Genomic DNA, 22,903 nt, shown 5'->3' with positions numbered 1-22,903 from the left:
TAAAAGCTGGAGGAGTCCTACTGACTTTGCTTTTATTGTCCTTTTTTCATCCTCTAAAAATCATCATGTAACAGTTGTTGCATGCAGCAAGAAGATTAATTAGAAAAAACACGACTGATAAAAAAACACAAAAAACCTTGAATGTATAAAAATTGCTGTTACCAATATGAGCAAAATCCAAAGAGATAGACATTATATTTATATTTTTTTCAATTGGTTTTCAGTTAATTAGAATACAAATGTGAAGCTATCATGATGTTCAGGACATGCTCAGAGTGTTATGTTTTGGTTTGATTTAGAGTATTATTATGTTGTTTAATGTTTAGTAATTAATTGGTTTACTGGTGTCAGTGGGTGTTCACCATTTGTCACCCACTGAGGCCACTGTCGCACACAATTTTAAACGGTGCATCAGCCTTGGCATAGCTTGGATACTACTTACAGATGAATCAAAATATTGTTTTAAAAAGTCATTGAATATAGAGAATATTGTGAATTCCCGGTTGTGTGAAAGCCAGGAGACAGTCTCTAGTAAATAAAATTTCATGAAAATGTTTAATTGAATTCTAAAGAGAAGAGGTGACAAACAAGCATCTAACAGCCTTCCAGATTCTGAGTAACCTTCCCAAAAGGCATAACCATCTCAGCCAAGGCTGTGATGAACCTTTCCAAGCAAGAGAAACAGAGCAGAGAAAGCTGACGACACCTGGAGCTGAAAACCAAGCTGGTAAACAGCATCTGACCCACCTGGAGGTACCCCTGTCCATTCATATGATGAGGCTGTTCTTTAGTACCTGACCTCCAGGCCTTCCTTTGTTGGAATCCATTTCCTGAATACTTCCAAACTGTTTAGAAATACAAAATAAACCATGAGTTTATCCTTTCAGAAACCTGAAAATTTATCATTTTAACAAATCCTTTTAAGCTAATTAATATGTGAATGTTAATTATCCATTGCTTTTGGTATAATAGGTTTAATATTGGTTTAATTTTCACACTAGTATGATCACTAACAGATTAATTATTGAATCTTTTAATGACCAGATGCCATATAATTATTTGATTTCCAACTGAAGTCTCGACATGAAGTCTTGATGTGATTCTGAGAATTAATATATTTTCATAATATTTTCCTGTCATTCCTTCCATTAGGTTTGCAATTTAAGCTCCCTGAGAATTTACCAGAAATTCAGACAGAACCATTTTAAAGATCTGACACAAAAAATACTGAGGATTTTATTCGATGAGAATGATATGGCTGGTAATACATGTTGATGCTATCCAGGTTTTAGTGAGACACTATTCTGTTTCATTCACTAAAATCCCCAATTCTAGATGAGAGAAAAAGTTTTCTTCCATTAACATACAGCAGGGTTTCTTGGGTGGAGGAGCTGGGCCATGGGTGTACAGCTAGCATCCCTTCATAGAAACCAAAGATCATTTTTTTTCTTTTTGAAGTGAAATGAACAGAATGTACTCACTTCTGAGCTTCTTTTTCCAACCATGTATAATGATTGTACAGTGGAACATCTAAATATGAGCGTGTCTGAATATAAAACGAAGCATTACTGCCCTAATTAGAAATTTTCCTGTACGAATTTCTAGGATGTCATTAGCAAGCGTGCGCTACCTATGCCAGTGTGAAAACCCCAAGCCATGACTGGATTTAGTATGGGTATGAATTAATAATTTTAAAAACATTAAACAATCAGGTTTAAAATTCCGAACATTTCTTTCAAATAGTTGAATTTTATTTCTATAAGATACCAGTTCCTATTATTCAGAAGATTTCTGGAATCTTTTACATTTCTCTCTAAGAGGTCACACTAATATCTTTAACAACTAACAAATGTTATTTGGATAATTGATGACAACTTGATGTGTTATTGGTCATATTGTACTGTTCATATTCTTTTGCTGTAGTATAGATCAGTGTTTTTCAATCCTGGTCCTCACAGCACACCACTCTGCATGTTTTAGAGGTATCCCTGCTTTAACACACCTGATTCAGATGGTTGCAGTTCAGCAAAAGCTGGTAATCAGCCATCAAATGAAATCAGGTGTGCTAGACCAGTGTTTTTGGGACCTGATCATCAGGTCCCAAAAACACTGGTCTAGACACACCACTTTGTCTTTAACTGTATAATCGTGTATCACTAAAATGTACAAATGGATCGAAAACCATTAAAAATGTGTTAAATTTGTTCAGAATTATGTGAACAAAACCATTGACTGTTATGTACTCAAATAGAGAAAACAGGCACCAATATTTACCCCCTAATGGAATGAATTTCATTTGAATCTGGGCAATGAAAAGTTATTATTTCATTTCCTTTTTATGATCTGCTGAATTACTGAAGTCAGCCTTCTGAGCTTTTCACTTCTTGAGCAGTTACCTTACTGCTCCATCAGCTCTGCTAAAGCACAAATCTCTGGAGACTAAGTCTCAGTAAGCTGCTTAGGAAGAACAACCTCCATCATTTTAGTTTAGAGACAGAACAGTGGGGCTCCTTTTTCCCAAATCCTTGATGTTATATGTGATCATCAGTTTCCTTCACTTTTCCCAATCCTGTTTTTTTGGTCTCTGTGACTATATAGATACAGTAAAACCTGACAGGTGAGCCTGTTCAAAGATATGTTTTAGTCACCTACTTATTACAGTTTTATCTGGATTCCTTTGGGAGACGCATCCTGAGGCCTGGGGAAGAAAATAATTTGTGGAGAGAAAAGAGACTAAAGTAAATTCACTAATTACTCTTCCTTTAATGTTGGGATAGAGATTGTCTATTGAAATACTTATTAAAAAAGCATTTAATGAACCCTTTCTGAATAGTCTGGGTTAATTAAAACAAGAGGGGCCAGGAGTCACGTGAACTTTGCTGCAGAGTCATTAAGACTCAACAATTGTGTTTCAGCCTTTTAACACTAGTTTATACTTCCACAGGTGCTTAATCCAAAAAAGAAGGGGAAGAAGAAGAAGAAGTACCTAAACTCAGGAACGGTGAGTGAAAACTGTTCTTTACTCTATGAAACACAAATATGATATTTCAAAATAGATGTGAAAGTTATACATCTAAAAAAAGCACTGTGGAGATAACATATACTGTACTATACATGTACTCAATTAGGGATTCAACAACCTCTGTTTTAGGCAAATCTTTAACCCTCCGTTATCGAATTTAACTAATTTCTAGAAACAGCACTGAAAATATTTGACCTAGCCTTCCTGCTGTGAGCAGTCATTAATTTCAGATATTAGGAACAGAGGTGGTATCATATTGCTGTTTGAGGGAGCAGTGGCAGTATAACAGTGTTTTACTATTTTAAAATCAAAAAATGTGAAGAGTTTACAATCAAAATGTCTTTAGCATCCTATGTTATGAATTAGCATGGCTAGCGCAGTTAGGGTTACAGGGGTTACTGCAGTCTCCATGTGTTTTTCGACTATTGTATGTAGATTCTTTGATGAACTCTAAGATTTCTATAAAAGGCTGCCATTATTTTCAGATCCAGTTCCATGACAGAAAACAAAACCCTTTGCTGTATTCTGAATAGCCTTTTTGAAATCTGCTCTCTTTTGCATTGTCACAGGCTGAATGACTGTTAGACGTATGGTACAAAAATACAGCTTCCTTTTAAATAACTATTTACAATTCACCTGACTTCATTTTAAACACCCCACTGATAATGAGAATGGCTAACTTTGAGTCTTCTTCACTCAGAAGGGATCAACACTGGAGAGTGTTGCTGTCAGCTCAACCTGTTAGCACTTTGTGCGGTGACTTCACTGATAGGAAAAAGCTTCTATTTCTGAGTTTCCGACAATTCTTCAGGATTGGTCAAGCTGAAAATCATTCAATTCCAGCAATTTTGTCGTGCATCTAGGATTTTAATTTTTTTGAGATTATATATCCCAAAATATTTTAGCTAGGATGATATTTGTATATCTTGATTACAGAGCAAAACATCTGGGAGCCAACTTTGGAGCACAGTCTTATATGATGAAAAATCTCCCCACACTTGTTAAAAAAGAGAGAGAATACATAGCAGATGTGATATGGACAAACAAAGAGCAAATGAAGTCTCTTGTTGTTCATACAAGTCCCTTGTGGCCACACTTGTGAATAGGTCTGCAGCTAACATGATTTTAATTATTCATTAATATACCAATCAACACTAATTAGTAATTAAAGCTCAAGTGATTTGTTCAGCATGATGTCCCTCAGTCATTAGGGATACACCTCATTGTCCCTCTACATATTCACTTCACAAAGAGACTCCTTTGTAAAATCTAATAATATTTGGCAGCTCTTTAATTTTACTCCCCACAACTATGGCATGGCAGAGAGATTAAGCTGGAAGAATAATAGCTCATTGCTAATCTGTAAATGGAAGCAACATCAGAAAAAAGTATGGGAAGAAACATGGACAGCTAAAGAAATAGTGACAATGTAGACAACTACTCAAAGGTAATAACATTTAAAATGTTATTATTATAGTCTTATCTTGGTTGTTGGTCATTTTTCCCCTTCACAGTTTCATACATTTGCAATTTTGGTCTTTTTATACACGTTTTAGAGCAACCAAAAGGAGCATCTGTCACAAGACGTTTCGTTCCATGCGTCAGTTAGGAACTGCAAGTGTTGTTTTGTCAAGTGACTGAAAGTTATGATTTATTGTATGTATAACCTACTGATCCTAATACACATGCACTACTTCAAACCAGGCAATACTTGAAAGATGTGACAGGACTCCTATGTTTCAGAAAATTCCCTTAAATTCCTTAGGTTTAGACCCATGTTGACACAGGTTTTCAATCCACTAATACATGGAAAGATAGAAAGCAGTGTGACAGCGACTTTAGGATTTACTCAAGTAGTTCTTGGAGTAAAAAGCTGAGAACCACTGGACTAGTATATTTTAATGTTGTCTTGATGAGTAGCTGTGTGGTATTGACACACTGCTAACAACACTACCAAAAGATGCCAGTAATTCTTTAGGTTGTTAACTGGAATATATTCCCAAAAATGTTCTTTAAGAAATTTCTTGCATATGTTTCTCACTTATTAGCATAATTTAAAGAGTACAAAGCTCTACTTTGACTGCCAGACATTGTAACAACACTTCCACTTTAATCCACTGGAGTGGCAACAAAGCAATTAGTGAAGGTGTCAGGATCTGGGTTGTGTTTGTGTTTTTGTGCTTCCTTCATTTGCTCAGTGTTTTCAGACGGTGCTGGAGTTCTCAGGTGTGCTGGGTGACAGGTGTGACTTATTCCACTGATTACTTTGAGAAGTACTTAAGCAGGAGGCTGCCAGCAGTTCGACGCCAGAGTGTTTTGCCTTCAGTGGTAACAAGCTCAGCCAAACACTAAGTCTATGCTTTGTCCTTCGACTTTACAACATCTCATGCCCTGAACAGAAGTCTGTGGAGAACTATATAAATGACTCCCTGTCTGCAGGAATTATTCGGCCTTCCTCCTCACCACTCGGAGCAGGTTTTTTCTTTGTAGGGAAGAAGGACGGCTCCCTACGTCCTTGCATTGATTATAGGGGTTTAAATCAAATCACTGTTAAGAATTAGTACCCACTTCCCCTCCTCTCCTCTGCTTTCGAACCGGTTTATGGTGCCACTATATTCACTAAGTTAGATCTCCGTAATGCTTACCATCTGGTCAGGATCCGCCAGGGATATGAGTGGAAAACGGCTTTCGAGACGCCGTTAGGCCATTTTGAATACTTGGTCATGCCTTTTGGGCTATGTAATGCTCCTGCTGTGTTCCAGGCTTAAGTCAACGACATGCTCAGAGATTTTATGAATATTTTTGTTTTCGTATACTTGGATGACACTGGCTTGAGGGGGCTGAACATCCCATTCAAGTCTGGACTGATCATAAGAATGTGGCCTACCTTCAGTCAGCTAAGAGACTTAACCCACGCAAGTCTCGGTGGTCTTTATTTTTCTCTCGTTTTGATTTATGTATTTCTTTCAGACCCTGACATAAGAACACAAAACCGGATGCCCTCTCCAGACAGTTTGCCTCCGACGATTCTTTGAAGGAACCTGCTCCCATCTTGCCGCCCAGTTGGACAGTTGGGGCACTCAGGTGGTAGATGGAAGACACTGTTCTTAGGGCTCAACAACAGGAACCTGATCCTGGCAATGGACCACTAAACTACATCTATGTTCCGTCTAAAGTACTTTCCCGACTAATTGATTGGCTACACTCAGCAAAATTTTCTGCCCATCCTGGTGTTAGTAGAACTATTGCTTTAGTTCAAAGAAGGTTTTGGTGGCCCTCTCTGCATAAAGATGTGAAGGAGTTTGTTCAGGCTTGTGCTAGCTGTGCTAGGAATAAGTCCAGCAACCAGCCACCCACGGGCCTTCTCCAACCCCTCAGCATCCCGAATCGACCTTGGTCTCATATAGCTTTGGATTTTGTTTCTGGACTTCCCCCTTCCTCAGGTATGACAACAGTTCTCACTATTGTGGATCGCTTCACTAAGGCATGTCATCTCATTCCCCTCAGGAAGCTTCCGTCAGCCCTACAGACAGCCAAACGTCTCACAAAACATGTTTTTTGTCTTCATGGAATCCCGCAGGACATTCTCTCCATTCGAGGCCCACAGTTCATCTCTCAGGTTTGGAAACAGTTTTGTCTAGCCCTAGGATCTAAAGTTTCATTGACCTCAAGTTATCACCCTCAGTCCAATGGCCAAACCGAAAGAATGAATCAGCAACTAGAGTCCACTTTACGATGTCTCACATCCACAAACCCCTCAGATTGGTGCTCATACCTACCTTGGGTGGAGTATGCCTTGAATTCTCATGTTTCGTCAGCTACTGGTCGTTCCTCATTTGAAGCCTCTCTTGGTTATCAGCTGCCCCTGTTTTCTGCCGACGAAAAAGATATCACGATTTCTACTGTCCACCAGCATGTCCGCCGCAGCATGTTCAAACCCTACATCGCACTCCTGAGCAAAACAAGCGTTTTGCTGACCAAAGACGCCTGCACCTGAATACCAGCCTGGACAAAAGGTTTGGTTGTCAGCCCGGGATATACCCCTCAAATCTATGTCTCGCAAACTTTCGCCTCGTTTCATCGGTCCCTACGAAATGGAGACTGTGATTAGTCCCTCTGCTGTTTGCCTTCGTTTACCTGCAAGTCTTCGCATTGATCCTACATTCCATGTATCTCAGATAAAGCCAGTGGTCTCCAGTGACTCGAGACACAATAAAAACATTATCTTATTTATTCTTTCTCTCCCGGGTGTTCTTCTGTATGTGGGTCAGATCTATTTCGAGAAAAATGACAGAAGGTACATATCAACCTAGAACATCTGTTTGATCAGGGTTTTCCTCAGCATCTGTATTTATTGTAGTCTTTATTCAGACCATATGCACAAACAATTTGTATTGGAACAAATATATGAAACTAGCAATAGTCTGAAACATAAAGCTGCTGTGATAATTAATTGTTGTTAAAATGAAAGAGATAAAGCATAAAAAATAAAACCATTAAAATAATTTATAATAAAATAATATAATAAAACAAGGTAGTTTTATAAGATAATGCTTCTGGTCTTATTCCCATGCTCTTCTGACAGGTTACCCTCCTCTCCTGCCTGGTGGACACCGAGCTGTCCTTCCTGGACTACATCAGGGGCGGGTAAGTTCACAGTAACTGATATTAAATGATACAGGACTAGGCAGCAGCATTGCTCTCATCATCAAATCCTGTGTCACTTGCAGTTATTAATGTAGACTCTGCAGAGACTCAGCTGAGAAGATTACTGGCTCCCGTTATCTCTCAGCTCCAATATTAAGACAGACAGCTGCCGATAACCCACTGCTTTAATTACTCTCTGTTGCTTGCTTTGAAGCATGCTGTGGTGTAATCTGACATGATTGATGGTTCCATGTTTTTCCTTATGTCATTTATTTTCTTTTGTAGGACACAGATTAATTTCACGGTGGCAATTGATTTCACAGCATCAAACGGTGAGTGTTTTACCCCTTTGCTCTTATAACTGCTTCTCTTTGGTGTATCGAACTGATAAACGTTTGGCTGCCAAAGATCAGATCTGTGCAAATTGAACTTGTCCCTCGCGTTCCTAGTCAGTCAACTTGACTTAATGTCTTAATTTAGCAGCAAAAATTAAGATAAAGAGTGTAAAATTTGACTATTAGAGCTTACTCCTGAACTTATTGGAGTAGTTTGCCTAGACAGTAAATCACTGCACTCACATTGTTTAGCTTCCATTTTCAGCCTGTAGAGTTGCTTCTGGAAGCCCCTGCAGGAAGCCACTCAATGAGATCATCAAGAAAAGGACCAACAAACAAAATTAGCTGTTTTCCACATAAGAACTTGTCACAAATGATTGATCGAGTCTTTTTGGCAAACGTGATTTAGCAGGTTAATACAGAGTTACACAGTTTAAAACGTTGTGTAACAGAAGAAATTAGTTTCTGTATTGTAACCAAATCTGCTGTGCTGTCTCTGAGTAGGTTGAACACTAGGAATACACTGAACAATATCCACATCACCACTAATAATGTTACACTTGAATCTAAAATCTGTTTCCTTTTTTCGGTTTTCATTTTTTCTTGTACCACAACATGATTTAGAAACGACCACAATTTATTTTCAACATTGCACACATATCCAAGTGTTGGTGGATTCATGTTATATTTCAAAGTTTTTAAAAAATGTCAAAGATTCTTTCCCAGAAAAAAAAGGTTAGAGGTTAGACACAGAGATTAGTTTTTTTCCTTTTCTCTGGATTTTAAAATTGTAATTGATACAGAACTTGGAAAATCCTTTTTTAAAATCTTTCCTTGATTAAACACACCTAGTATTCATTTTATTACCAGCAAGATTTCAATATTCTCCAGAACCGCCTGAGGGGATCATTGAAAGGTGGGTTTCGACTATAAGGCCCTTTGTGAAGTCTAAAACAGAGCCATTGATGCTGAGCTGTAACTCCTTCCTGCAGGTGTGTCGACCAAGGTCTCACTCAGCGAGAGTCAGAGCAAACCTCCTGTCACAAAAATATCCATCATGATTTTCAGAATCAGCACTATCTGATGATTCTAATATGGCATCTACACTTTATAACATAGGTAGCGTCACAAAAACTCCATTGAAAGGTAGCTGTAACAAATTTTAAACGGTTTTTGCGAATGTGACTTCCATGTTCTGTCGCTTCTGAGGCAAAAGAAGAGGAGAGAAGACAGCTTTGGTTGGGATTAAAACCCTGTGTTTTAGTCATAAACCAGTGATCATTTCACAGAGAATACACTGTAAACTGTATTATAATGACTTTAAAGTCAGAGGACGTTTTAATGTTCGCAGATATTGGATAAATTACTCCTAAGAGTTGAGTCTCAAAGGAGCATTAACCACACACAGAGCAGCTGCAGTGCCTCATCTCTTTAAAATCTGTTATGGCTTCCCGGTGGTTGTTCTTATTTGTATTTATTTTGTTTTCAATAAGTACATTTATATAGTACCTTTACAAGAAATATAATCTAAAGGCACTTTACAAACAAGAAAGAACTTAATCCCAGTTATTTCAGAACCTAAACAGTTTAGAATCCTAAAATCTTATTCTGAATAAAGCATTTACTCTCTTTTCTTCACAGACAATCATAAATAGACATGGATGGCTTTTAAAATATATTACATTAAAATCAACAAATGCATGAGCTGTAGATGATTTTAAAGTGATATTATTGAATTATAATGTTGAAATAATTTAACCAATTTGAGCTGCTTAGCCATCTCCCTCCATCAACAACTTTCCGGTAAACGAGCAGAGGCGGGTAGATTAGCATTAGTTCAAGATAGTTCTATTAAAATAGTAGTAAAAAGTAGTTGTTCAAAAACTTAAGTAAGTGCAAATAAACTACCCAAATATGGAGTAACTAATAATGTGATCTTAGAGACAAAATTATAAAATTGTTTGCAATTTATTACATTTAAAAAAAAAAAAAAGTAAAACTACTCTCAGAAGTAAATTTTTTTTCCAAGAATTACTGAAGTAAATGTAACTGAGTAAATGTACCTCATTACTGCCCACTTTTGTTAATGAAAAAGTGCTTCCTCACTACCAGGCCCAATTTTTTAGATTACATTTCTAATCTTTCTAATTTGTTTGTACCTTAGTGAATGCTTTGGAAACGCAGAGCGGTAATAATGCCTCCAGAAAACTCCACTGTGTCCTGGAAAAGGTTCCCGTAGTGGAAAATTGCATTTTGACTGTGTGTTAAAGGAACCTTAATATTGAAAAACAGGAAATTTTAAAAATGCTGCATTTTGCTTCTATTTAACAGTTTGATAAACTTTTTATTTTTTATCACTTTTATATCATTTTAATCATTGTTCTTTTATTTGAAAGTTCTGCAGAAATACTCAACATTCACAGAATTCCCCTGAATAACTTGAATATTTCTACAGCATTGTTCAACTTAGATTTGCTCTTAACTAATATTGGCCTCATTCAAAAAGGTTCAGGAACTCGTAGTCCAAATTCAACTTGATTCTCCCCAATCCAAATCCTGGACACCTATGCTGTAAAGTGGTGCCAAAACTTGCTTTACATTCACTCTTCTTTGCAATTTGTCCAGGCCCATTTTACTGGGTTATATGGACCTGCTGTGTTTCTCTGTCCCCTCATTTTTAGGGAGGGCAAAATATCTTGTGAGACTAGTAATATTCTATATTATAAAGTGAGTAATGATAATTACTACTTGTTTTTGTATTTAAGATCCCTGACGGATGTCTGCCCTACAACATGATTGCCATAGCACACACAAACCGTAACACTATAACTGAGGAAACATCTTTTTATATATTTCTATGGGGATGGGGGACATGTAAAACATGCTCATAACTATTTTATGTGACAAATATCCTATATTTGAAGAGATGTTAGAGAGCCATTTTAGGATAAGGCCTAGCATATGAGCTACAGAGGGGTCAATTTAATAGAGTTGTACATATTTGAAAATGCTCAGTAGGTAGAAATGACACCATAGGTGTTCTTGTAGTAAATAAATGGACCAATCAGCACAGTCCTGCAGGACATGGTGAAAGTTGGAGGAGATCATTTTGACTATTAAGAATGTGTGGAGCAGGGCTGCATCTACAACATGCAGGAAATTGACCCCTGAGGATCCGTGTGTCCTATAAAATCTGAATAGAATACACTGAAGTTTGTGATTACAATGTGACCGAATGTTTAAAAGTTTTAAGAGGTATGGATATATTTACAAGACACCTCTTAACTGCAGATTAATGAAAAGACAGTTTAATTACACATTGTGATTATTTAATTTAAAATATTTTAACAATAATGTAGAGGTACTGGCTGTTTAGACCATGTTAAGCAGCTGGAAGTTAAAGTCATTTCGTCTGACCTTATACGCCTTCCATAAATGTCTAGAAGATTTCTGGCACACTTCTATTTGCAACATTGCTTCTGTTCAGAGATGTTTGCTGGCATATATTTATACAGAGCTCTCTTTTGGCTCTCACCACAGGATTTCAATCAAGTTAGAGCCTGGACTTTGATGGGGTCATTACTTCAACTTTGTAAACCTGCCAACTTGCAGCCAAGAGCTTTCCCCTGGGAATCCTTCCAAGGAAGCCATACTTGTCTGGTCTTCCTCTAATTTTCCTGTCTTGAACTTTCACATTTAACATGCTAACTGAGGTCATTAGTGTGCGATGGAGCTCTTGGGCTTTTAAAAATGTTCTGAACAGTGCAAAGTTTGGCATCAGGGTAAACATGCTGAGACATCTAGTTTGTAAATAAGCTTTACAGACAGGCTTTTTAATGATGCACTCCAAGGTGTCTGGAATAGTCCTTTTAGTTCTTTCCAGACTGATGGGCAAGCAACAATTGCAAGCAAAGATACTCTGATATAGGGTAACATGTTAAGTGTTTTTAATATTCTAAAATGTAAACCCTTGGAAATAACAGAAGGGGTTTGTGCTTTGTATCATGGCTGTGCATCATGTTTTCTAGTTCATAGAGCTCAGCTGTGGCCCTAACAAAATGTGTGCAGAGTTTGCCAAACCATGTACTTTATAACCTGAAGTCATGGGTGTATAATGGGCTTAATGCTGTTTGATACCAGGACTGGAAAAAGAGATGGGTCACATCTTGCACATGGCAAATACGTTGTTTAAGTTCAATGGACTCTCAAAAATGGAGACAAAGCGCAAAACTGGGCCCACACTGAAGTTGTTTTCAGTATACAGTTGAAGGATTTTTATTTAATTTTCAATACAGATAATTTTTTATGATGCATTGAAAATAATACCGGAGATGTTATGCATTAAAAGCTGTATGAACAAATGCCAATGATGCGTGACAGAGTAAGGACACATGGAATACGGAAACCCATATCCTGATTCTGCAGTGGATGTAATGGAGAGTCCCACCAATCATTTGCCAGTTGATTACCATGGAAATTAAACGTGTCACAGAAGAAAAATTGCTGACCACGAAGTCACACTTTCCTTTGGCAATTGCTCCTGCTGTTTTGTCTTTAAGAGATGCAAGAGTTGCTGCTTCCATCCCATCTTCTGTTTAAACTCTGGCATCTGAAGGAGGATAATACTTCATTGACATCAGTTTTGTTTCCTTGGTATATTTTTGATATATTCTGTATAAAATGAGAATACTTGTTACTTTGTTAGTATTCACCTTACTGTGACAAGAATCCCCTCAGACCTCTTTTGCTTAGCTTTTGACAATGCAGCCAATTATTAAAAATATGCACATTTATTATGAAGAAATGTTCAGAAACGTCATTCATTGCTGTCGCCAAAATAAAAGCAGACATCAAGGGCTAGTGGCTCTGACAGTTCAATTAGGCGATTTGTTTTTATTTTAAACAATTTCAGATTTTAATATCAACAAAAATATTTTATAGCTTGGGTAGTTGCTAAGTCTCTAGAAACCAATAACACACCAATGGTATTCTGTTACTGACACAACTGATAAACATGAAATATTAATCCATCTAAGAAACTGGGAACATATCTCCTTTATTTTCCCAGCTGGCTCCATATGTTGCACTCCATGACATATTTATTTATTTATCTATCAGTGCGCTGGCTGTAATTTATCAGATACAGATTCTGCTGCTGTCATTTTTCTACATGTTTCACTAGAGCACCAAATGTATCATCCAGCAGCTGAATCAGTTCCACTTCTAATGCTGTTGCGTGTTTAAGGAACCTGTTAAGAACTAAACCTCCGCTGTGTGAGGGAAGAGCCATAATTACAGTATGTTGCTGACCTGTGTTTTATTGTGTTGCTCTGTTTGGGACCCAGGTAACCCATCCCAGCCCACTTCACTCCATTACATGAGTCCTTACCAACTGAATGACTACGCCATGGCACTGCGGGCAATCGGAGAGATCATCCAGGACTATGATAGCGACAAGATGTTTCCTGCGCTGGGTTTTGGTGCCAAGCTCCCACCAGACGGGCGTGTCTCCCATGAGTTTCCGCTGGTGAGGAGTTGTTTTACTCAACATCCAGCCATCCATCAGTCCACATACTTGGGCCCACGCAGCTAGACATACTTCCATACCAGGTGCATCTCAACTAATTAGAATGGCTCCAGTGATTTTATTTAAGTAATATAATTAGAAAACGTTTAATTCATATGTTGTACAGATTAACTGCACAACAGTGATTATATTTTAAGCTTTTATTTCAGTTTTTTATCATATGATAGTGGCTTACAGCTAATTAATGCCCAAATATCAGTTTCTGAGACATTTAAATTTCATACAGGACAAATAAAAAAATAATTTTCATACCGAAATGCTATCCTACTAAAAACTTACCTAATAACGTTCATATACTCTACAGTTTATACAGTCAAAACTTGGCTGTGGCTTCTTTTACATGGATAATTGCATCAGTGCAGTTTGGCATCACTTCCTTCAGACTCTGAGACCTTGATTTCCCAATGAAATGTAAGCTTACTTCATCTGAAAAGAGGACTTGGGATCACTGAACACAGGTTCGGCCCTTTATTTCTCCTTAACCCAATTGAGATGGTTTTGATGTATGGTTCTGGAGTGGCTTGACACAAGGAATATCACAGTTGCAGCCCATGTCATGTATACATCTGTGTGTGGTGACTCCTGAATCAGTGATTGCAGCTGCAGTCCATGCTTTGTGTGAACCCCCCCCCCCCAAGTCTTGAATAGAGTTTGATTTGTAATCCTCCCCAAGGATGCGTTTCTCCCTGTTGATTGTGCAATATCTTCTAGCAAACCTTTTCCTTTCACTCAACCATTAATATGCTTGGCACTCTTCTGTAGCAGTGACCTTCTCTGTCTCGCTCTGCCTGGTGGTGGTTCATTGTGACTGTCTGCTGGACAGCAGTTTTCGCCATGAATATGCAGGCAATAAAATAACATTTTTGTATGTTTTTTTTCTTGTTTTTAATCAGCCTGATGTAATATTCACATTGTCTGGGAAACTTTAGTTATTTTCTTCAGCTATAAGCCATAACTATTGAAATTAACAGAAATAAACAACTGAACATATCACTGTTTGTAGTGCATCTATGTGGGAGAGAGGCACCTTTATATGTAGGATTTCCTTCTTGAGGAATCCTCAAATCGTTTTTGTAAAACCAATAGCAGTGATTATTGTTTCTGAACTTGATTAAAACAACAACAAAACAGACAGAAAACTGCTGTCAGGGAACACATTTCATTGCTGCATCTACCAATGCTAGCCAGGATTCAACTGTGCAAAGAATACAACATGCAAACTAAAGATATTTTGTTATCCTAGAACTGTGTTAAAAGATAAACTGTCAATTTAAATTGACTTAAACAGCTACATTTAGATACACTTTTAACCTTAATAAAGGCAGTATTGTATTGGTAGTTGGTATAAAATGGTGATCAACATAAAGAAAAGCAAACTACTTTAAATTTACAAGAATCATTTATTTTTTAACATGGATTATTGTCAGTCTAAGTCCAATAAGAAGGAAAAAAGGACTGAGTTCTTTTGTTTTTGTGACTTTTCATAGTTGATCATTCATGTCCATCTGTCCATCTGTACATCACACTTTTCAAACAAAATTCACTTGGTTGCTCCAGGTATTCTGACTCCTGCTCAGCTCTACAATATATAAAACCTTTTCGTGGTTTACTTTCACATCCAGATGTTTTTCCAGAGGCATTTGCAGCCATTACAGCTGCTCAGCATTGGGTAGCAGCCTCCCCCAAGGCAGTGAACCTTGAGTTGAGACTCACACGCATTATTCTTAACATTATGGATTCGACTTGCAGCTCTAGAGCAGAAAGTGGGAATGGGTCACTGGTGACTGTGGCAAAATTATACAAGCTCCATTTACAAAGCAAAGGATTGCATGTGTAGTTGTATTTATGGGGAACCAAGCAAAGTTAGACATGGTTTCCTGTTGGGAATCTAAGATAATCTCTTTTAATTTTTTTTCGCTCTTACCTATGTTGTTTCTTATTTGCAACTTTTCTTTGATTGCATGTCAAGCACAATCACTAAGATAAAGATTCTGAGGTTTTTTTCAGATAAGGTGGGGAAAAAATAACTGTAAGACACCATCAGACCAACAAGATTTTAATGATGTTTCCACATTGTTTTCCTGTTTAGTTTCTCTCACTTTTGTTCTGTATTATGAAAAACCCTCAGGAAATTATTTATTATAATGATGCCTTGGCTGCAGCCCTTTTTAACAAAAGTCTAAATTATAGATTCTTAAGTACTTAAAACCCTTTGGTCTGGAACTTGGAATAATATGAGTGGTATTTATTATCTGTCCCCGAAGTAATTTTGTAATCTTGCATGTAATCCTGCTATCCTACATTTCGCCGTGAAGCATGGACCTTTTTAAAATAAATAATAACTCCCTACCCTTTTCTTATTTGAATAAATTGTTTGTGTTTTTTCTTATTCAGAATTATTGGTTTTTTTTGTTTTTTACTGAATATTAGCTGAAACCTTTTGTGATGCATTATGTTTATTATAGCCACATCACCTGGTTGCATATCTGGCATGTTTATTAAAAAATGCTTTAGCATTGGTATTTTTCTTCCATCCAGCATTTGTGAATTCTGTTTTCTTGCTTGTCCTTTAGTGTACCTTGTAGGTCAACAACAGAAGCCAGAAATATAGGAAAAAGGAAAAAAAATTTAGATTTTGACCATCTAAACCAGAGTTCTTAATACACTTCATGGAACATTAAAAACCCAGTTGAATGAACCTACTAGGAAGCCCATGGGTTTATAGAGAGATAATAATAACTGAATATGTTGTTACCAGCATGGCAGGTTGTTCTGTTACTCATCATTTGTAACTGCTGTGTGGTGTTTTAACAACCTATTTAATTTAATTCCATGACTCGTTATGAATTTAATAGTTGGCTGTTAATGCTATTGTAAAATTATCAGGGTTGCTACTGTATAATCTTTGATATGTGCTTCCTGGGTTATTAAACGTAAGATCTCCAAAGGCACACTCCCCGTTGAAAAGAGGAGCAAAGTGGAATATCTCACTACCTTTATAAAATCGTGATGAAGTGACTGTATTGGAAGGTGATAAACTGTAAGCCTGTTGCTCTTTGATTAAAGCATATGCCAACATCTGATTAGAAGTTGGGAAACAATGTGGGAATGAAAAGCATGAACATGCCAATAAGTTGTTTTAGCCTGTACAATACACAAATACTATGACAACACATTGCAGATGAATCTCAATAAAGGGAATGTTAATTTCAGTAATTCATTAAAAAATGTGAAACTCAAATACTGCCTAAATTCAACAAACACACAATGATGTATTATAATTTATTTAAGTTTAGTTGATTTTGGCACAGCAAAAACTGAAAATCAGAGACACCAGCAGGGGGTGACAGTGGGGGACAGTAAAAATCTGAATAAAAATCATATTTGTAAAAACCCTCACAAATCCTACCAATGTCTAGAGAAGATCCTCATACTTCAGGCTAAATTCAGAACAGGGACTAGCAGATAGACAGTTTTAGATTTTTCTTGTCCCGTCCAAGAGGATTTAGCTTCTCAAGGTCTCCCGATTGCTCCTCTGGTCCTGTCACCCTCTTCCCTCCAATCACGGACCGGTTTCTTGGACACCATTACAACCCTTCCCTGAATCCCACCAAGTGGTTTCCAAGCTGACACCTGGTCTGGAGCCCTAGGACAACGTCTGCTAGCCAAGGAAATCGGCGAACCTGTGGAGGATAACAAAGAGGGGGCTAGCACCCAACACCAAGGCTGCTGACAAACACCGTACTGAAGTTCAACTAGAACCTTAGTATGGTGTAGGCCCTGACAAAATCATAGTGAGGTTGTATTGGAGCCATACGTTGTTTGCATTGTGTACAGCACCTGCTCACATCTGTTGTGGGCAGAGATAATCTATGGTGTCAAGTATAACCCAAACAGGGCGCAACACCTTTGTCCAGCTTCCGGACCACCTTCCTTGTCCTGTAACAAATTTCTCTTTTTCTTTGGGAGGTACTTGAGCTTTCTGGTGCCCTGAGTCTGCTTGAAACATCTATGACTACAAAACATACCACTCTTCTGTCACAGCGTTTCCCCCAAGAGACAGTCTATCGTCTGTCCAGCCTCCCACTTCCCTTTACTCACTCCTCCATCAACACCTTTTATCTGGACTACATTGTGAAGTGGGGAAGCTGCACATCTGTCAATATCTCCATCCAAGATTTTCCAGCAAACATTTCTCCTCCTTCGTGCGACTGTGTTACTAGTAACTTCATCAGTAAAATAAATTCTGCCATTGATTCTAAAGTGTGAAGTATTTGCCACCCCTGTGAGAGGTTAAATAGAAAATATAAGATCTAATTTATGTCAAAAAAAGATTATTACCCCAGAGCCATTGTTGGTTATAGAAGAAACACTTGAGAACATTTTCCTAATTGATGCTGAAATGCTAAGAAGAGCTACCTCTTAATAAAACAGAAAACATCTCTTTTAGACCCAATACCCACAACCTTTTTACAGATCAGAATCAGAAAAGCTTTATTGCCAAGTATGTGTTTGGACATACAAGGAATTTGTTTTGGCATAGTCAGTGCAATACAATACAAATTAAACAGTATAAACATATCTACAATATAATATAAATATATGTGCACAGTTTTAAGTGAGTGAGAGTAAATGTAGAGCAGTATAGGATGCCAGAGCAGTACAACAGTGCAGGTGATCATTGTGCAAGTATGGCAGTGCAAGTAAAGCAGGAGTCCAAACTGTAAGATGTATTCAAATCTTTTCAAAATTATGTTTCCAATATTAATGTTTTCTTCAGATGGACATTTTGTCTAGCATTTTAAGCCTCATCTGAAGAGAAATAACTGATTCCTCAATGCTTAATAATTTTACATCGATTTCTATAACCTGTTTTTTATGGTAAAGTTTTAGAGAAGTTTGTTTTATGAACTAAACTGTCCTTTAAGATCCAGGAGCATTCCAGAAAAAATAATAATCTCTTTGTAGATCCAATCATGGTGCAGAAACTGCTCTATTAATGATTTTAAATTGCCTCAGATATGACATGGATCAAAATAAACCTTTGGTACTGGTAAGACTGGACCATAGAGTAACTTTTGATATTGTTGACCACACCATCCTTCTAGACAGGCTTAGATAGACTGGACTTTCTGGAACTGTCCTAAAGTGGTCCAACTTACACTCATCGGCCACTTTATTACGTACACCTTGCTAGTACTGGGTTGGACCCCCTTTTGCCTTCAGAACTGCCTTAATCCTTGGTGGCATAGATTCAACAAGGTACTGGAAACATTCCTCAGAGTTTGGTCCATATTGATATGACAGCATCACACAGATGCTGCAGATTTGTCGGCTGCATCCATGATGCGAATCTCCCGTTCCACCACATCCCAAAGGTGCTCTATTGGATTAAGATCTGGTGACTGTGGAGGCCATTGGAGTCCACTGAACTCATTGTCATGTTCAAGAAACCAGTCTGAGATGATTCGTGCTTTATGACATGGCGTGTTATCCTGCTGGAAGTAACCATCAGAAGATGGGTACAGTGTGGTCATAAATGGATGGACATGGTCAGCAACAATACTCAGGTAGGCTGTGGCATTGACACGATGCTCAATTGGTACAAAGGGGCCCAAAGTGTGCCAAGAAAATATCACCCACACCATTATACCACCACCACCAGCCTGTACCATTGATACAAGGCAGGATGGATCCATGCTTTCATGTTGTTGACGCCAAATTCTGACCCTACCATCCAAATGTTGAAGCAGAAATCGAGACTCATCAGACCAGGCAACGTTTTTCCAATCTTATATTGTCCAGTTTTGGTGAGCCTGTGTGAATTGTAGCCACAGTCTTCTGTTCTTAGCTGACAGTAGTGGCATCCGGTGTGGTCTTCTGCTGCTGTAGCCCATCCGACTCAAGTTTGACATGTTGTGTGTTCAGATATGCTCTTCTGCATGCCTTGGTTATAACCAGTGGTTATTTGAGTTACTGTTGCCTTTCTATCAGCTCAAACCAGTCTGGCCATTCTCCTCTGACCTCTGGCATCAACAAGGCATTTGCGCCCACAGAACTGGATATTTTCTCTTTTTCGGACCATTCTCTGTAAACCCTAAAGATGGTGGTGCGTGAAAATCCCGGTAGATCAGCAGTTCCTGAAATACTCAGACCAGCCCGTCTGGCACCAACAACCACGCCACGTTCAAAGTCACTTAAATCACCTTTCTTCCCCATTCTGATGCTCGGTTTGAACTTGACATCTTGACCATGACATCTTGACCATGTCTATATGCCTAAACGCATTGAGTTGCTGCCATGTGATTGGCAGATTAGACATGTGTACCGAATAAAGTTCCCGGTGAGTGTATTTTTGCAATAGAAAATCATTAGAGGAAACTGTTCATCAGAATGTTACTAAACTATGGTGTTCTACAAGGCTCCATTTTAGGTATTTTAGTTCTTTATATGCTACTGTTTGGTGGTGTCATCAGGAAATATGGAATTAAATAGTTAATTAGTTATATGCTGATGACACTCTATAATGCCATGTCACCTGATGAGTCTAAACCCATTAATGCACTTTTTAACAGTATTTTAGGATTTCTTTCAGCTCAATCACAGCAAAACCAAGATCTTAGTAATTGGCATAATAATTGACACACTTCAAACAGTGGCAGATCAGGTCAAAAACCTCAGCGTTGTATTAATTCTAAACTTAAGTTTCACCTTAAAACTGTTACAAATAATGGATTTCAGCATCTGAAGAACATTTCTACAGTTCAACTATTTCTCTCCACGTGTAATGCAAAGACTTTAGTTGATACCTTTCTAACCTGTAGAACCTATTATGATATTGTTCGCTTTCTGGTTGGCCTTAAAGAACTTCAGCATCTTTACAGCTACTTCAGAACTCAGCTGCAACAATGTTGATGAGGACCAGAAAGCCGGCTCACATCATATTTTTACAGTATTTGCATTGGCGTCATTTCATTTTAGAAATAATTTTAAGGTTCACTGGTATTTAAAACTAATAATGGTTTTAATCTAGTCTTTTTGTCAGATTTGCTTCAGTTTTTAGCCGTCCCAGGTTCCTCAGGTCTTCTGTTGGTAGTTAGAGTAAGAATTAAAACATACAGTCAGGCATCTTTCTCTTATTGTGGCCCTCAGCTGCCCTCAGGTCTTCCTGACGTCCTGATGTTTTTAAAAGCAAACTAAAGATGAATCTATTCAGTCTGGCTTTTAGTTTAAGTTTGAGCTATTTATCATCTCGATTTATTTATTTTTTACTTTTTTTCAGTTTTAGCAACCTTCATATTATCTATTTATATTTTATTGTATTGCTGTTAAAAATCCTAAGTTAAAAATCATGGCAAGTACTGTTATATGTTGTAAGAATATTGTTCCTAATTATTCTAGATTTTATTGTTTAACATATATAACCTTGACTTTAGTGTTATTATAACATTTATTTGCTTTACCTTTTGCCTTATAAAAATCTCTTATATTTTATTATCATTTGGTATTTTTAAACAGTCCTAGCTTGACTTAAATACCAAAAAACTGCAGCTCAGCTGCCTACTGCCTTTCAGTTTTCTAATACAAATATTATCCATGATTAAGCTGGATTTTTTTCTTCCATGTCGAAAAGATATTTTATTTTGGGGGTTTTATTGATTTAAACTGCATGAGAAGTGATAGATCAACCCACAGAATCAGATCCAAAAGTCTCTTTTTTTGTTATTTTGTGCAGAATGGTAATCCACAGAACCCATACTGTAATGGCATTGACGGGGTAATGGAGGCCTACTACCAGAGCCTAAAGAGTGTGCGCCTGTATGGACCCACCCACTTCTCCCCTGTTATTAACCATGTGGCCAGGTAGGTCAACTAAATCCACAGATGCCTGCTGCAAAAATCTCGTACAGTACAGGATCACCACAAAACGTTGACTTTGGCAGAAGAAAATCCCCTATAAGATCAGCTAGCTATGGTGGATTTCCTGTCATAGCTGTCTGCCGTTAAACTAGGATCCATGATTTATAATAAAAGTGCAGATAGCTCAGGCAGAGAAATCAATACATACTGTAAGAGTGTGGACTCTCCATCCTTCCACTCAGCCTGAGAATGGCTGCATTGTTCGTCGCTCGCTTCTGCGAAGCATATGACTAAAAGCAAGAAAGACACTGGCCAAAGAGGTGACATCATGCCATGTCAAATTCTTAAGCGCCTGGCTGTGTGGCATCAGTGTTGTTCAAATCGCAAAACATTGTCCCGCTCGATCTCCTTAGACGTTTCGCCTCAGTGTATGTAACAGACAACCCGATCTGTTTCATTGTGGAACTAAATAAATAAAACACCCGACCCTAATTTACAACGCTATGTGTCTTTTTGATCATAAGTGGTGCTGCTCACAAATGTTTTATTAATTTGATGACTTATTGTATACATTTTTTATGGTACAGAAATGTCTGTGTTCTCTCAGCAACATTCAGGGCTGTCACCAGGTCTCGTGTAAGACACATAGAAGACATGAAAGTTGTTTGTAGTTAAAATGAAAGTTACAAACAGCTTTAGCTTGGGACATTTGCGAAGCACTTGACAACAATTTGCTGTCCCATTAGAATTTGTGATTACGTTACCTAAAAAACTGAAATTCAGAAATAAACGGATGTTTTAAATGTTTAACACTAGTGATGCATGACTTATTGGTCAGTATTTCTTTAATAAAATAAAGCCACAGTTTCATTGATCTCTGAGGGGTAATTTCCTAAAATGAGATTTTCTGTAATAAGATAATTGTGAGCCACTTATAGAGGCTGGAGATGAGAGCTTATTAAACGGCAACTCCAGCAAGTTCATATCTGCCCATCCATAAAATTGATTCTCCCATATTATCTTCTTTCCTGGAACAAATAAAACCTGTCAGTGGGGCAACTATTAGACAAACCTTGCATGTTTTATTATCTTTAATAAAGGTCAGGATAAAATGTTTTATCGAAGGTTTCTACTTGCTTGTGTCTTTTTTTTTCATTTTTACTTTATCTCTCATCTTTTTCAATACCAGGTATGCGTCAGCAGTGACAGACGGCTCACAGTACTTCATCCTTCTCATCATCTCGGATGGTGTGATCACTGACATGGCACAGACTAAGGAGTCCATAGTAAATGTATGTGTTTAGTTTTATTCTTTTTTTTATACCCTTGATAGAAAATGAAGTACTAGAAAGGGTGCAAGCCAAATTATTTTTAAAATAATACCTTTCAATGATTACCATCGAGTTACTACAGCCACTTAATCCTTGGAGGCTGGGGGGGGCGGGGCAGGTC

The 22,903-nt window shown here is 37.7% G+C and overlaps 1 protein-coding gene across 4 annotated transcripts in view; it reads left to right on the top strand.

Annotated features, from left to right (window-relative positions):
- The window catches only part of LOC124877428 (copine-8-like), a 153,617-nt gene that overhangs the window by 121,247 nt on the left and 9,467 nt on the right, over positions 1-22,903 (top strand). For 2 of the 4 annotated variants that reach the window (XM_047380607.1, XM_047380590.1), the window contains 6 exons: positions 2,945-3,001; positions 7,608-7,669; positions 7,955-8,001; positions 13,350-13,531; positions 21,327-21,454; positions 22,641-22,743. In XM_047380607.1, coding sequence (XP_047236563.1) covers positions 2,945-3,001; positions 7,608-7,669; positions 7,955-8,001; positions 13,350-13,531; positions 21,327-21,454; positions 22,641-22,743 — 579 coding nt within the window. Of the gene's footprint in view, positions 1-2,157; positions 2,739-2,944; positions 3,002-6,001; positions 6,642-7,607; positions 7,670-7,954; positions 8,002-13,349; positions 13,532-21,326; positions 21,455-22,640; positions 22,744-22,903 lie in introns of those variants that run through there. The other 2 variants (XM_047380600.1, XM_047380584.1) reach the window with 2 other exon arrangements.

This window comes from Girardinichthys multiradiatus, chromosome 2 (genome assembly GCF_021462225.1).
Source record: "Girardinichthys multiradiatus isolate DD_20200921_A chromosome 2, DD_fGirMul_XY1, whole genome shotgun sequence".
In the NCBI taxonomy this organism is placed as follows: Eukaryota; Metazoa; Chordata; class Actinopteri; order Cyprinodontiformes; family Goodeidae; genus Girardinichthys; species Girardinichthys multiradiatus.
The sequence above is the reverse complement of the archived record's forward strand: the minus strand, read 5'-3'. Positions and strand labels throughout refer to the sequence as shown.